The sequence below is a fragment of the Sus scrofa genome, chromosome 3, assembly GCF_054392235.1.
Source record: "Sus scrofa isolate SSC_HxYL_T2T_F1_AM1 chromosome 3, Sscrofa_HxYL_maternal_Yorkshire_Landrace_v2.0, whole genome shotgun sequence".
NCBI classification, from domain to species: Eukaryota; Metazoa; Chordata; class Mammalia; order Artiodactyla; family Suidae; genus Sus; species Sus scrofa.
Window position 1 is genome coordinate 52,491,694 of NC_139385.1, and position 17,407 is coordinate 52,509,100.

At 36.5% G+C, this 17,407-nt stretch overlaps 1 protein-coding gene across 10 annotated transcripts in view; it reads left to right on the forward strand.

Moving 5' to 3' along the window:
• Window positions 1–17,407, forward strand: part of CENPP (centromere protein P) — a 255,157-nt gene that overhangs the window by 30,147 nt on the left and 207,603 nt on the right. For 8 of the 10 annotated variants that reach the window (XR_002342147.2, XR_014839459.1, XM_085015712.1 and 5 more), the window contains 1 exon segment: window positions 4,950–5,038. The exons of the other annotated variants lie outside the window; for them this stretch is intronic. Coding sequence is in view for 6 of the 8 variants with exons in the window: in XM_085015712.1 (XP_084871838.1) it covers window positions 4,950–5,038 (89 nt within the window). In the remaining 2 variants the exon portion in view is untranslated. 10 annotated transcript variants of the gene reach the window in all.

A 17,407-nucleotide genomic window follows, 5' to 3' on the forward strand; every position in this document is an offset into this window, starting at 1 on the left:
AAATGTAAATCAAAGCCACAATGAGATAGAACCCCACATCTGTTAGAATGTATATTGTAAAAAAGACAAGAAATAACAGGTATTGATGAGAATATGGAGAAGTGGGACTGCGTACTGTTGATGGTCTTGTAAGTTGGTAAAGCCACTATGTAAAAGAGTGGACACTGCTCAGAAAGTTAAATATATAACTTGGGTGGTCCAGCAATTCTACTGGATATTTATGCAAAGAAAACAAAAACAGTGACTCAAAAAGATATATATATATAATGCCCACATGTTCACTGAAGCATTATTTACAATAGCCAAGACATGGAAACAGTGTCCATCAATGGATGAATATATAAGGAAAATGTGGTCTGTATATACAGTGTAATATTTTTCAGCCATAAAATAAATGAAATCTTGGAGTTCCTGTCATGGCTCAGTGGTTAACGAATCCAACTAGGAACCACGAGGTTGCGGGTTTGATCCCTGGCTTGGCTCATTGGGTTGAGGATCCGGTGTTGCCGTGAGCTGTGGTGTAGGTTGCAGACGCAGCTCAGATCTGGTGTTGCTGTGGCTGTGGTGTAGGCTGACGGCTACAGCTTCGATTAGACCCCTAGCCTGGGAACCTCCATATGCCACGGGTGCAGCCATAGAAAAGACAATACATAAATAAATAAATAAATGAAATCTTACCATTTATGACAACATGGATGAACCTCAAAGGCATTGTGCTAAAAAAGTCAGACAGAGAAAGATAAGTACTGTATGATCTCACTTATATGTGGAATTAGGAAGCAACATAAGCAAAAAGAAAGGTTTATAGTTACAGAAAGTAGATTACTGGTTGCCAAGGGTGGGGGATGAAGAGAATGGTCAAAGATGGTCAAAAGGTATAGACCTCCAGTTAGAAAATAAATAAGGCTTGGGGATCTAATGTACAGTACGATAACACAGTTAATCATACTTTTGGAGTTCCCATTGTGGCTCAATGAGTTAGGAATCCAGCGAGCATCTATGAAGATGCGTGTTTTTTCCCTTGCTGCTCTCCGTTGGCTAAGGATCTGGCATTGCTACGAGCTTCTGTGTAGGTTGTAAATGTGGCTTGGATCCTGTGTTGCTGTGGCTGTGGCATAGGCCAGAAGCTGCAGCTCCAATTTGGCCCCTAACCTGGGATCGTCCATATGCTATGGGTGTGGCCCTTAAAAAGAAAAAAAAAAAATCATACTTTATTGCTTTTTTTATAAATGCCTGTACCTGTGGCATATGGAAGTTCCTGGGCCAGGGATTGAATCTGAGCCCCAATTGCAGCAATACTGAAGTCTTTGACCCACTGCACCGGGCTGGGGATTGAACCCACACCTCTGCAACTATGTGCCGCTGTGGGTCAGATTCTTAACCTACTGCACCATGGCTGGGATTCCTACTTCATTGCATTTTCGAAAGTTGCCAAGAGAGTAAATCTTCAAATCATCACAGAAAAACAATTTTTATAATTATGTATGGTATCCAGTATTAATCAGACCTATTGTGATCATTTTGCCATATATACAGATGTGGAATCATAATTTTGTACAACTGAAACTGATATAGTGTTATATGTCAATTATACCTCAATGAAAATTTTTTAAAAGAATGCAATCCCATGTCATAGGCTCCAAAGAAAATTGACTTGATGTGATGACATTCAAACCCAAATGGAAAAAAAAAAAAAAACACTAAAATCTGATTATAGTGTGTTTTGTGAGCATTCCATAAATTTTGCAAAGTTAACAGGACCCTCTCCTTAAATATCTCTACCCACAGTCCTTAAGTTGTGAAGAAGAATGAGAAATGCAAACTTCAGTTAAGTTGGCTGTAGTAGAAAGGAATGTGCTGCTGACACTCATGAAGGGTCTTTGAGATCTGGTTGTTTATAAGGTTCTTCCTCTTTGTTTACGATTGGGGTGGATTGACCTGATTAGCTGTATGACCAGCAAGGAGAGAGATAAGGAAAAAGTGTCTTACAGAATCCACAACACACACTTCACCCGCCACCCCCACAAAAAAAAAGGGGCCAATAAGTCATAGGCTTTATGCTGACAGAATAATTTGCCTATTCTAATGGGTGAAAGGCCAAAATTCAAAACATAACATTGAAGCAAAAGATAAGACATTCCTCTGAGATTTTGTTCTTTTTTCTTTATTTCTTTTTGTTATAACAGCTTGAGATCGGTTTACATATATAATTCATCCATTTAATGTATATATTCAATATACATATAATACACATATACATGATATATATAATGTCTTGATTATAGACATAATTCATGTTCCTTAAAGGGAAAAATTAGAAAATGTGAAAAATAGGAATCATGCATAGTCCTACTACCCAATCACTGCTAAAATTATGCTTCTTTTCCTCATGACTTTTCTGAGTAATTTTATAAAGTTGTGATTCTTCTATACTGTCATTTTTATGTAACATTCTCATTCCTCATTAAAACTTGAAGAGTTGTTATTAAAATCATTTCTAAATATTAAAAAAAAATAAAGTATACATTCAGCCAGTTTCAGTTTACTCAGGTTTGTGCAACTATCACCATGTAAATTTTAGAATTTTATCACCCCTAATTTGCCTCTCTTTTGCCCAGACTAACTTATCTATCTTCTTTCTCTATGGGCATTTCATAAAAATGGAATCATAAAATTTATAGTCTTTTTTTACTAGTTTCTTTTTCTTAGCACAATGTTTTCAGAGTTCATTCATGTTATAGCATGTATCATTACTTCATTGTTTATTTTTTGGCTGAATAATACTGCATTGTAAGGATATATATCACATGTTTATTCATCAGCTGATGAACATTTGGCTTATTTTCACCTTTTGGCTGTTATAAATAACATTTCTGTAGCTGTTCATGTATAAGTTTGTAAGTAGACATATGTTTTCATTATTCTCATATATATCTAGGTATAGAATTACTGGGTCAGGTGGAAGTACCAGATGATATTGAGTACTAGCCAATGTCGAGCATCTTTTCATAAGCTTCTTGGCCATTTTTATATTATCTTTGATGAAATGTCTGTTGAGATTCATTGCCCAATTTTACTTGGGTCATTTGTCTTTTTATTATTGTCTCTGGAATTTGTGGGGATTTTTTTGGCTATGCCTGTGGCATGAGGAAATTCCCAGGCCAAGGATTAAACTTGCACCACAGCAGTAACCAGAGCCACACAAGAGGCAATGCCAGATCCTTAGCCCACTGGACCACCAGAGAACTCCTGGAATTTGTTTTTGATTAGATATGATGGTAGATACACACAGATGGCCTACTTTAACTACAGCTACTTGCTTTTTTTTTTTTTTTGCTTTATAAGGGCCATTTGTGTGGATATCCAAGTTCCCAGGTTAGGGGTCAAATCGGAGCTGCAGTTGCCAGCCTATACCGCAGCCACAGCAACACAGGATCAGAGCTGTGGCTGTGACTTATACTGCACCTCATGACAATGCTGGATCCTTAACCCATGGAGTGAGGCCAGGGATCAAACCCGTGTCCTCATGGATACTAGTTGGATTCGTTACCACTGAGCCACAATGAGAGCTCCATAACCACAGCTGCTTCTAAAAATTTCTAATTTATTCTTTAGCAGCTGAAAAACTAAACAGAGATTATAAATCATTAATACCCATTTCTGCAGCAGCTCAAAATGTAAAGAGACAAGTCATATAGTGCCCAGACAAATGGAGAAGAGTCAAGCATTATCTACTCATTCTATATCCTTAGGATATAGCAGAAATTGCTAGATCTACTCCTGTTAACAAATTAAGATTCACAGTGTACAGAGCACAAAGATGGTGCAGGGTTTGTTCATCATCCTTTAGGATCCTTGCCATGAAAGGAATTAGAAAATGGAGTTAAATTCACTTTGAAAGAAATAATCCAGGAAATACAAGAACATGCTATATTATAACTGCTTGGACTTTCAAATGAAAACATTCAGGAAAATTGAGTAAGAAGGTAAGAGAGCTGAGAGAAAGAAAGGAAGGAAGGAAGAATAAAATGATTATAGTTCTGAAAATTAAATTAGAAGTAGCCAGGTGTACAATTTGGAGGATATGCTTGAGAAAAATCACCTACAAATGAAGTTGGAGAAAAAAAAAATCACCTATGCTTGCAGCTGAAGGAAAATGTGGAAAACAGACAATGATTTTTCCAAAAACAAAAAAATAGAGAGTAATAATAGAAGAAAATTTACTAGAGTAAAGGAGAAAACCTGGATTTTGTAGATCATAATATTTAACAGTTTATTTTACAATCCCCATTATTGAATATAGAATTGTTTTGTGCTCTTTATTATAAAGAGCCCTTTTGTCTTCATTTCTTATTTCTTTATTATGGATTCTTAGAATTCAAATTGCTGAGACAGTATAAATAATTTGTGCATTGTGAAAATTATGTTATAGGTAAAAATGTCAACTCATTGTTTTAATTTACATTTATCTTATTGTCAGAGTGAGCATGTTGCCTTTTACCTCTGAGTTTTTAGTTCATGTGTTTTACCTTTTCCTTTTCAGTTTACTTATTTCCCTGTGTTTATAACACAGATTTTTCTGTTTATTTCTTTTAAAGTCATTTTTATAGATATTTTGTGTTTTTATGTAACATATTTGGTATTTTTTGTTATTGTTAGAAAGTTCTTGCTCATTTAGTAATCAGTTAAATGTCTATGTTTTCTCCTAATATTTTGTGGTTTCATTGTTTACATTTAAGTAAGTAATTTATTTGGAGTAGTTCATTTCGGTTTTTGGTTTAGAGTGAGGATCTGATTTCATTCTTTTAAGACTGTAGTACCTTTTCTTGGTTACCTTTTCCTGTTACCTGGTGACATTTCATTTTGAATATTTTAAAAGTAGTTTTTTTTTATTTTATTTAAAAGTTGACTGTGCTTTGATACAAAAGTTTTTTTTGTCCTTATTTTAGAATAAGGAGAATTTATCTTCTGTTATTACTGACCTCAGCATAATAATGGAGCCCACCGAATATTCAGAATTAAGTGAATTTGTATCTAGGTAAGATATTTTACTTTTTTTGAGGTTATTTTAACTTTACAATTTTAAGTTTACCTGTTCTTTTTTCTTGACAAGTAAATTTCAAAATATCTCTGAAAGCAGAACATCATTATTGTGGCTTATATTTAAGCCTATATTCTCTATATCTCTCATTCATTCAATTAAAATTTATTATACATTCACCAAGTCCTAGGCATTAAAATTAAAATGTGAGCAAAACTAGATATAATCTTTGATCCTCATAGAATTTGTAGCCTAGTAAAGAATTCAGATATTAAATAATCTCAGAAATTAAAATTATGGCTGTTTTAAATGCTACAAATGAGAGTTATACACTGTATTGAAGCTACATCAGGAATTTGGCTTTTGGGGAAAACATAGAATATTTTCCTAAAACTTGAGCCAATGTGAACAGGTGTACAGTAAACAAAAGAGATCCGAGGAGTTCCTACTATGGCACAGTGGGTTAAGGATCCAGCGTTGTCTCTGTGGCAGTGTGGGTTCCAATCCCTGGCCTGGTGCAGTGGGTTAAGGATCCAGCTTTGCTTCAGTTGTGGTGTAGGTTGCAGCTGCAGCTTGGATTCAGTCCCTGGCCCGGGAACTTCCATATGCTGTGGTTATGGCCCAAAAAAAAAAAAAAAAACAAACCCCAAAACCAAAACCCAACAACAACAACAGCAAAACCAAGAGTTCCTAGATAGAATAGCTTGTGCTAGGAGGGAGCATGGCACCTATGAGCATCTAGGGGAGGCCAGAGTGACTGGGGGAAGGCAAGAGCAGAGAATTGTGGTATAAGATAAAGTTAGCAACCTATGTAAGGTCCACACTATGGATTTTGGTATAAGGAGTTTGATCATAGTCCTGAGCATTGTGAAGCTATTGAATGATTTTAAGCAGAGCCAAAGGAAGACAGAAGTATGATATCCTGGGAGCTCCCATTGTGGCTTAATGGGTTAAGAACCTGACTAGTATCCAAGAGTTTGCAAGTTCGATGCCTGGCCTCACTCAGTGCATTAAGGATCTGGTGTTGCCATGAGCTGTGGTGCAGGTTACAGATGTGGCTTGGATCCCATATTGCTGTGGCTGTGGCATAGGCCAGCAGCTGTAACTCTGATTTGACCCCTAGCCTGGGAACTTCCATGTGCCACAGGTGCAGCCCTAAAAGGGGGAAAAAAAAAAGAAGTATGATATCCTAGAAAGAATTACTCTCGATGCTGCAGGGAGAAGGGATTTGAGGGATAAAATTGAATATAGGAGGGTTAATGACTAGCCCATTAAAACAGTTTAGGGAAACAGAAATTTGTAGTTTGGACTAGATTAGTGGTAGTTGAGATAAAGGACTGGATGGATTTTGGGAATATTTAGCAAGCACGATTGAGTAGGCATTATGTTCATTGAATAAGAGGGATTAGGAGTCACTGACAGGTTATAACTCCTTAATCGTGGTGATTACATTTGTTGAGACAGAAGTTGGAAGAGGACCATGTCAGATGAGATTGTGACTTCAGTTTGTATATGTTAAATATGAGTGCCTTTAAAACACTGAAGTAAAAATATGAAGTAGGCAGCTAAGAAGAGATGTGGGTAGGAGAGAGAAACCTTGGTGTTATCTGCCAGTGGTCAAAGTTAAAACTTGGAGCAGGAATGAGATTGCCTTTGCAGAGAATATAGAGTGAAAATAGGAAAAGGACTGAAACTGAACCTTAAGGAATTCTAAAATATGCTACTGAATAGAGTTCAAGGATACTGCAAAGGAACTAGAAAACTGCTGTAGAGATGGGAGGAAATCAAGGGTGCATTGTTGACCACTGACAATTGAGTTGACAGTTTTTCTTTCACATCTTTAAAGAAATCCTTACAGTGTATACTGGAATACATAGATACATTGTAAAAAGAAATTTACTATACTGTTTTTGTGTGTGTATGACTTTTTTCTGTTATTTTTAAACTTTTCTAATGATTTTTCTTTTTGACATTTTGTGCTATTTCTAGGATAGGTTTGTGTGAAAATTCCCAACCACATCTTTTCAGATGCTTTTTCTGTCATAGTTCTCCAACTCTGATTACCTATATGTTAGAATATTTGATATATTGTCCCAGTGTTTGGATGCTCTGTTCTATTTCTTTCACTGTTTTTTCCTTTGCATTTCATTTTGAATAATTTCTATTACCCTGTCCTCAAATTCACAGATTCTTTCCTCAGCTGAAGTCCAGTGTGCAAATGAGACCATTGAAAGAATTCTTCATCTCTAATGTTTTTTATTTCTAGTGTTTTCATTTGATTCTTAATTTTTCTCTCTATACTAAAATTCCCTATTTGTTTATAAATGTTGTCCACCTTTTTTTTACTAGATCTTTTAACCTATTGGTCATAGTTATTATTTTCTTTAACATCTTATTATGGAAATTTTCTAATATAAGTTCCCCTTGTAATCCACAAATAGAGCATTCCTGTCAAACCTTTTGTAAGCCAACATGGTGTAAAGAAAAAAGCAGTTATTTCAGGACTCATTCTGTTAATGGATGCAAAAAATAAATCAGGACATACCTCAAATGCTCACAGTCATAGTTTAATGCTATGGTGGCTTGATACTGAGATGCTGAGGGTCCTTCTGGGGAAGGACTTTGGTGGTTCCACTCTTGCTGCTTGGGGTGCGTGTTGCTTTATGATGGCTCCCTGCAAAACAAACCCTGAATGTTACTTTCACTTTTCATCTTTTCTTTTTTTTTTTTTTTTTGAAAAAGTGAAAATTCTTTTCAGATTTTTTTCCCATTATCAAAATGAGGTACTAACGTAGATCGTCACTAAATTGAAGTGGTATGAAATCAGACTTTCAAAATGTAGGGAATACCTGGATATGTTTTTTTGTTTGTTTGGTTTTTTTTTTTTTTTTTTTTTTTTGTCTTTTTTGCTATTTCTTGGGCCGCTCCTGCGGCATATGGAGGTTCCCAGGCTAGGGGTAGAATCGGAGCTGTAGCCACTGGCAGAGCCACAGCAACGCGGGATCCGAGCCGCGTCTGCAACCTACACCACAGCTCACGGCAACGCCGGATCGTTAACCCACTGAGCAAGGGCAGGGACCGAACCCTCAACCTCATGGTTCCTAGTCGGATTCGTTAACCACTGCGCCACGACGGGAACTCCTGGATATGTTAAAATTATAGTATAATTAATCTGCAGCTACCTATTAGGTACCATCAACAATTAGCAATATTTTGTCAATCTTATTAAATCTATTCTTATTACATAACACATTTTAAAACTTTTAATTTGCAAATAATTATAGACTCAAAGAAATTTGCAAAAAACAAAATAGAAGGAGATTCCCTATACCCTTCATCCAGCCTTTGAGAGTGATAACATCTTGAATAATTGTAGTATACTGTCAAAACCAGAAAATTGATATTAGTAAGATCCAGAGAGCTTTTGCAAATTTTAGCAGTTTTGCAAGTGCTTTGTATGTGTGTGTTCTATGTAATTTTTATCATCTACATAGCTTTGTGACACCACCACTACATTTAAGATAGAAAACTATTTCATACTCCTTTTATTATCTTATTTTCCCCCTAATTAAAAAATTGTGGTAAAATATATATAGCATAAAATTTGCCTTTTTAACCCTTTCATCTGTACAGTTCAGTAGTATTAAATACATTCATAGTGTTATACAACCATATCCATCTCCATGACTATTTTCATCTTATAAAACTGAAGCTACATACCCATTAAAAAATAACTCCCAATTTCCTTTTCTGCCCAGCCCTGAGCAAACATCATTCTTATTTTGCTTCTATGATTTTTAATTAGTTATTTAATTTAATTTTAATTTAATTTAATTTTCAATTTTTTAAAATTTTTTTCTTTTTTGGCTGCTCCTCATCATATGGAGTTCCCAGGCCAGGGATCAGATCTGAGCCTCAGTTGCAACCTGTACTACAGCTGTGACAGTGCTGAATTCTTTAACCCACCAAGCCAGGCCTAGGATCGAACCAGTGTCCTCATAATGCAGAGATGCTGTCGATCCCGTTGTGCCACAGGGGGAACTCCTATAATTATTTTAAAGCCCCTATCTGATATTATCAACATTTGAAACATCTTTTGAGTCCAGTTGTGATTAGTTTATAATAGTTTGTTTTTTTCTTGACTTTTTGTGACTTATAATTTTTAATTGATTGATGGACATTGTGAAAAAACAATAGAGACTGAAGCAAATAGTATGTATGTCCAGAAATGGGCGTATTGGAGTTCCCGTCATGGCGCAGTGGTTAACGAATCCGACTTGGAACCATGAGGTTGCAGGTTTGATCGCTGGCCTTGCTCAGTGAGTTAAGGATCCGGTGTTGTCATGAGCTGTTGTGTAGGTTTGTGCGTGTACCACTGAGGGGAGCTCTCTCTGGTTGCCTACCATGATTCCAGTCTTTTTTGGTGGAGTCCCTTTTTGTCTGGGGTTTCCATCTGTTCTAAAATGACACTCCACCCCTAACAATTTGTTGAAATTATAGATAATTTCTTGATATTTATATGGTGGTTGCTTCCCTCCCCTGTCTTTAACCAAGGGTGTATAGTTTATGTGTCTTCTTTCTCCCTTAAGTGAGAACAATATTCATTTATTTGGTTACTTTATGAATTCAGGTTTTTAATGGGCTCAAGAAAGGTTATGATTTTGTAGATTATTCAGATTTTCCTTGATGCTAGGTTTAGAGTGACATGCTCTGCAACTTTTTACATCTTTTTTGTTGTTGTTGTTGTTGTTGTTGTTGTTGTTGTTGCTATTTCTTGGGCCGCTCCCGCGGCATATGGAGGTTCCCAGGCTAGGGGTAGAATCGGAGCTGTAGCCACCGGCCTACGCCAGAGCCACAGCAACGCGGGATCCGAGCCGCGTCTGCAACCTACACCACAGCTCATGGCAACGCCGGATCGTTAACCCACTGAGCAAGGGCAGGGACCGAACCCGCAACCTCATGGTTCCTAGTCGGATTCGTTAACCACTGCGCCACGACGGGAACTCCAACTTTTTACATCTTAAGTAGAAATGGAACTCTTTCTCGATTTTCTCTGATTCTCATTCTGAAATTTGGGACATACTCTCTTTTTAACTTCTGCATCCATCTTACCCTTTCTTTCTTTAGTTCTTTCTTTTTTTTTTTTTTGTTCTGTTTGCCTTTTCTAGGGCCACTCCCTCAGCTTATGGAGGTTCTCAGGCTAGGGGTCAAAAAGGAGCTGTAGCTATTGGCCTACACCACAGCTCACAGCAACGCTGGATCCTCAACCCACTGAGCAAGTCCAGGGATCGAACCCTAGACCTCATGGTGCCTTAGATTCGTTAACCACTGAGCCACAATGGGAACTCCCTTATCCTTTCTTTATATTTTTTATCTCTTCATATCTTTGGGCTTATTCCTCATTGTTTCTCAAGTCTCTATTTCAGTTCAATAATTATTTCATCATTTTCTGACTTATCTGCTCTTAAACCTCCATCCATTGAGTTTTAAATTTCACTGATAGTATTTGTCTTTTGTAAAAGTTCTTTGTGTCTCATTTTCAAGTTTTTGTGTCTTTTTTAAAAATAATCTTCCTTTTTTTAATGGTTCTTGCTTTTCCATGTAACTATACCAAATTATCTCCTTGGATGTATATGCCAGTAAAGGATAACTGTTGCTTCAAATTACATCTAATTGGCTATTAAGTCCATCCATTGATCTCACCTCATTATCAGGACTGATTATTCCTCAAAGTTCTCTGTGTGACCTCCTTTGTAATTTATCTCTTTTCATAAAGGTTAGCAATGTAAGCATCTTTACATGTGCTTAATTGCCATATATTTATACTTTTTCATGAAGTTTAAGTCTTTTGCTTATTGCTTCATTAGATTATTTGTCTTCTCACAGTTTTTTTCGGAGTTCTTTATATATTCTGCATACAAGTTCTTTGTCCTATATGCAATTTCCAAATATTTCTCCTATTCTGTAGCTTGTCTCTTCATTTTCTTAAGTGTCTTTCAAAGAGCAAAGTTGTTGTTGGTTTCAGGAACACAGTTTGCCTTTTTTTTCTTTTTTTTTTTTGTGGCCATCCCTGAGGAATATGGAAGTTCCCGTGCCAAGGCTCAAACCCATGCCACTGCACTGACCTGAGCCACAACAGTGACAACACCATATTCTTAACCCACTGAGCTACCAGGGAACTCCTGTCTTTCTTTTTAGTTCATGTTTCCGTATGATGTCTGAGAACTTTTTGCCTAACCTCAGATCATGAAAATTACCTTCCAAATTTTACAATTTTTATAATTTTACCTTTTATATTTGGATCTATGATTTATTTGCTTTACTGTAATTGTCGATCTGTTTGGTTTGAGATCGATCCACTTAGCAGTTATTTTTTGTTCTCTCCATGTTTTGTTCGTCTATTTTTCCCTCTTCATATCTTTTCTGGATTCTTGAATACTTTTTAAAATTCCACATTAATTTGATTTTTTTCTATATATCTTACATATTATATAAATGTATGTTTTAAAATAATATATCTAAATATGTAATATATGTGTAATATATTTTACTGGTTCCTTTAGGGATCATAGTCTATTTAAAATTAATGCTTTCCCACTTCAAATGGAAAGTTTATACTAAATAGATCCCTTTACTCTCATCTCTTCATGTTATAGTCATTATATATATTATTTCCACATATTTTGTAACCCCATCAGATAATGTTATAATTCATACTTTCTGTCTTTCAACATATTTTAAGGAACTGGAGAAGAATAGTCTGATAATATATGCAGATTTTTACCATTTAGTTTTTTTGTTTTGTTTTGTTTTGGCTTTTTAGGGCTGTACCCATGGCATATGGAGGTTCCTAGGCTAGGGGTTGAATAGGAGCTGCAGTTGCTAGCCTCTGTCACAGCAACACCAAATCCGAGCCATGTCTGGTACCTACACCACAGCGCACGGCAACACTGGATCCTTAACCCACTGATCAGGTCCAGGGATCAAACCCATATCCTCATGGATACTAGTTGGGTTTGTTACCAGTGAGCCACAATGGGAACTCCCCATTTTATTTTTTTCCCCTTTATTCCTGATATTACAGGTTTCCCTATGACATTTCTTTTTCATCTGAAGAACGTTCTTTAGCATTTCATTTTGAGTAGATTCACTTGGCAGATTCTTTTAGTTTTCTTTCATCTGAGAATGTCATTATTATACCTTCATTTCTGAAATATTTTTACTAGATATTTAATTGAGTTGACTTTCTTTCCTATAGATACATTTATTTATTTTGCTTTTTAGGGCTGCACTTGGGGCATATGGAGGTTCCCAGGCTAGGGATCAAATTGGAGCTGCACCTGCCAGCCTGCACCACAGCCACAGCAATGCAGAATCTGAGCTGCGTCTGCAATCTGCACCACAGCGCATGGCAACACCGGATCCTTAACCCACTGAGCAAGGCCAGGGAATCAAACCTTCATCCTCATGGATGCTAGTGAGGTTTGTTTCTGCTGAGCCATAATGGGAACTCCCTCTATAGGTACTGTTAAAATATTGTTTTACTTCCTTCTGGCCTCCATGGTTTCTGTTGAGAAATCCATTGTCTTTGAATCCTTGTTCCTCTGTATAACGTGTGTCTGTTTTCCTGTAACTGATTGAAGGGGTTTTCTGTTTCTTTTCAATAGTTCAATTATGATCTATTTAAGCATGAACTTCTTTGAGTTTATCCTCTCTGGCCTTTTAAGAGCTTCTTGAATTTGTATGTTTTTTTCTTTTTACTTAATTTGGCAAGTTTTCAGCCATTATTTCTCCGAATATTTTTTTTCACTCAACACTTTTTCTCCTCTGCTTCGGGATCTCTGATGTCATGAATATAATTTGGTATTGTCCTTCATGTCCTTTTCGTTTTGTTTATTTTATTCAATCGTTTCCTTCTGCGTTACTCTGATTGGATGGTTTCTGTATATTCACCACTATAATCAGGATATTAAACAGTTTGGTCAATGCAAAAAGACTCTCACACCCTCTCCCCACTCTTAACCCATGGCAAAACCTGCTCTTATCTTTATCATTAGAATTTTTCCTTTTACAAAATGTTAAGTAAATGAAATCACACAGTGTGAAACCTTTTGTGACAGATTTCTTTGCTTAGCCTAATGCCTTTGAGATTCAGCTGTCTTTTCATTTCTGGGTAGTATTCCAATGTATGGATAAGTTTGTTTATCCATTTGCCTATTGGAGGTTATTTCAGTTTTGGTGATTATGAATAGCATTACTCGATAGAGGTTTTTATGTGAATGTAAGTTTTCTTTTCTCTAGGGAAAATACCCAGAAGTGGGGTTACTTGGTCATATGATAAAAATATGTTTAAATTTATAATAAACTGACAAACTGTTTACCAGAGTGACCATATCACTTTGCATTTCCACCAGCAGTGTGTAAGAGTGACTGATAGTGAATTAACTTGTGATTATCACCTGATTTTAGACATAAACTTTTATTTAAAAAATAAATTCTTAATAATATTAAGATTTTTATTCCAGATTTCTTCTTTATACTTTGCTTGATCCTTGAGAAAGAACATTTGGAGTTATTTTACTTTTTTGACTAGTTGCAATTGAAGTGTACCACTGCCAACATTTTGTGAAGGATATCCATAACATCTGTTTTACATTTAGTGAAGTTTGAACTCTGCTTGGGAAAAAAAGATAAATTGCAATTATTCTTACAGCTATAAGAGCCTGCAGGGACACACACACACACGCACACTTTTTATAATAGAAAACTATAGAGATGTGAATGGGGGTGAAGGAATTGTGACTTAATTCACTTTTAAATACAGTTCTTTTTTTTTTCTTTTTAAAAAATTAAGTTACAGGAGTTCCCGTCATGGCACAGTGGTTAACGAATCCGACTAGGAACCATGAGGTTGCAGGTTCGATCCCTGTCCTTGCTCAGTGGGTTAATGATCCAGCGTTGCCGTGAGCTGTGGTGTAGGTTGCAGACTCGGCTTGGATCCCGCCTTGCTGTGGCTCTGGCGTAGGCTGGCGGGTATAGCTCTGATTTGACCCCTAGCCTGGGAACCTCCATATGCCATGGGAGCGGCCCAAGAAATGGCAAAAAGACACACACACAAAAAGTTAAGTTACAGAACAGTCTTTTTCTTTTTCACTCTTTCTCTTAGTGTTTAGTGGGTGTGTGTATTTAAACTTTAGCCATTGTAATTTTTAAGATTTATTACTTGGCTCACTCCCTCATCACATGATTAAGAGCTTATTTTTGCTCCCTTTTTTGGTGGAGATTAAAATATCTTGTCGTTTTGGCCTTGAAAGCTCTGTTGAAGTAACTAATGCTCTTTATAGGCCTATATTCTTCAGAGAGTAATTTCTTCTTTGAGACTTTAGAAAGTATTATTATTATTGGCTGCTGGAGGAATTTGAACTGTATAACCTAACTTCTAATGGTCTACTTAGATTTAAAACTTTACCACTGCAGGGAGTTCCCGTTGTGGCTCAGCAGTAACAAATCTGACAAGGATCCATGAAGATGCGGGTTCAATTCCTGCCTGGCAGCTATAGCTCTGATTCAACCCCTAGCCTGGGGACTTCCATATGCCACATGGATGTGGCCCTAAAAAGACAAAAAACAAACAAACAAACAAACAAAACAAAAACCTTACCACTGCAGGTGTAATCTGGGAAGTCTTATAACCAAATAGATCCCTTTTGCCCTCTGTTTGCATTACAGTTTTTATATGAATTATATTCATAGGTTTGTACTGAAAACTCCATCAGACAATGTTACGGTTTTTTTACTTTCAACCATAATACATAATTTGAAGAACTTAAGAGTGATAGATTTTTATATTTACCCAGATTTTTACCATTTCTGTTGTTCTTCCTGATGAAACCTTTTTAGATCTCATTGCATATATCATGGCTCTGTTCTCCTAAATACTTTGGTATGCAATCTAAGAATGGAGCTGTTGTCTTATATTGTCTAATAGTGATCAACTCCATAAGTTGACATTGATATGATACTTTTATCTACTTTTCCATCCATATTCCAATTTCATTAGTGGTCTAATAATGTCCATTATTGTATTTTCTTTTCCTCTGCAGTATATGATCCAGTCTAAGTATTGCATTTAGTTGTCATGTCTCTATGGATTTCTTTAATCTAGAACAATTACAGAGCCTTTTATGACTTTGCCACCTTTAAAAAATACTGTTCTTCCTCACACACCTCCATAGAATGTTTTTTATTTTGCCTTTGATTTTTTTCTAATGATCAATTGGTGTTATGTCTTCTCAGGCTAAATAATGTATAGGTGATGTCTGGCCATTCTCAGATAACTGTCTCTCACAGGTGATGTTAATTTTGATCATTCAGTCAAACTGTTATCTAATTCTCCACTGATTCATTACTGGTTTTTTTTTTTTTTCCCTCCCTTGCAAACTGATAGACAATCTGTTGGGAGACACTTTGTGATCATACAGGGACTACTCTTCATTAAAATTTCTGCCTATATTTAGCACCCCCTAGTGATTCCTATCTGATCCATTCTTTACTGTGGTGGCTGCAAAATGACAACTTTTCAGCTTCAGCTCTTCCCTTTACCTCTCTCAATAGGCATTATGCCTGGTACGTAAGAAATAGATCTCTCTTCACCATTATGTATATGTGTATATGTGCACATATCTATTTTCTATAGATGGGTTTCATTCATTTTTTTCCCCAAAGATTTATAATTCCTTACTCATACTTTTGAGCAGTTTCTTACATTCTGGCATAAAAAGACTTTCCAGGCTTAAAATATACGTCTCCTGCCTCAGTATGAAAATTTAAAAATAAATAAATACAAGTGTGAAAGCATATTATATGCTTTGTACTGCATTAGTCTTTAAGAATATAATTGAACAAGATACATAGTTTCTGACATCATGAAAAGCTGACAAACTAGTGGATAAGTAGAGCCAGAAATATGTGGTAAATGATGGGGTAAGTGCTTTGGGAATATAAGTGGGTATCTGTTGTGTGTGCTTAATATGTAGCAATGAACAAAACAAAACATCTCTGTCCTCATAACTGTATTATCTTGGGGGGAAGGCAGTAAATAAACTGATATGTAAAGTGAACAGCATATTAAGATAGAGATAAAAGGTATAGGGGAAAATAAAGTGGGATGGGAAACAGGGAATGTATATGGATGAGGGAAAGGTATCTGTTTTTATTTTTTATTTTGATTTGCTTTTTGCTTTTTAGGCCCGTACCCTTGGCATGTGGAAGTTCCCAGGCTAGGAGTCAAATACAAGCTACTGCTGCTGGCCTGTGCCACAGCAATAGCAACTCAGGATCCAAGCCGCATCTGTTCCCTACACCACAGCTCATGGCAATGCCACTGAGCAAGGCCAGGGCTCAAAGCTGCATCCTTGCGGATACTAGTTGGATTTGTTTCCGTTGAGCCATGAGGGGAATGCCAACGTATCTATTTTTAAATAGCACAATCAGGGAAAGCCTCATTGAGAGGGTGACATATGGGTAAGTCAGGGAGGTAACCTTGCCTAATTGTACCCAGCTGGTTCTCAACTCTAGGTACTCTCTAAAAATGAATCGTATTTGCCTTTTATTATAATCATTTAGTATGTATATCTTTTTTTTTTTTTTTTTTTTATCTTTTTAGGGCTGCATTTGTAGCATATGGAAGTTGGGGTTGAATCAGAGCTGTAGCTGCACGGAATCAGAGTCAGGTCTGTGACCTACACCGCAGCTCATAGCAAGGCCAGGTCCTTAACCCACTGAGCAGGCCCAGGGATTGAATCCACATCCTCATGGATACTGGTCTGGTTCGTTACCTCTGAGCCACAACAGGAAGTACTGTGATGGTTGCAAAATTTGTGTGTATCTTATCCTTAGTGTAAATTATAAATATGTCATAACATGGATAGTCTACCTTCATATAGCACATATTGTTGGGTTTTTTTTCCTTTAAACTAATGACTAATGCCACTGATTTAGGAAAGATCTTAAACTCTCTGGAGCTCTTTATCTGCAAAATGAAGGTAATGGATAAAATTATTTGCAAGGTTCTGCCACATTCCAAAAGTTTATAACAAATCAAAGAATAAAAATATTTCTGAGAAATAATGGAACTTATTAGAATTGCAGTTATAGAGCTGTTAGAAGAACATCTGTGGAGTTCCCATCGTGATGCAGTGGAAACAAATCCAACTAGGAACCATGAGATTTCAGGTTCGACCCTTGACCTTGCTTAATGGATTAATGATCTGGCATTGCTGTGAGCTCTGGTATAGGATATAGACGTCGCTTGGATCTGGCGTTGCTGTGATGCACGCTGGCAGCTGTAGCTCCTATTTGACCCCT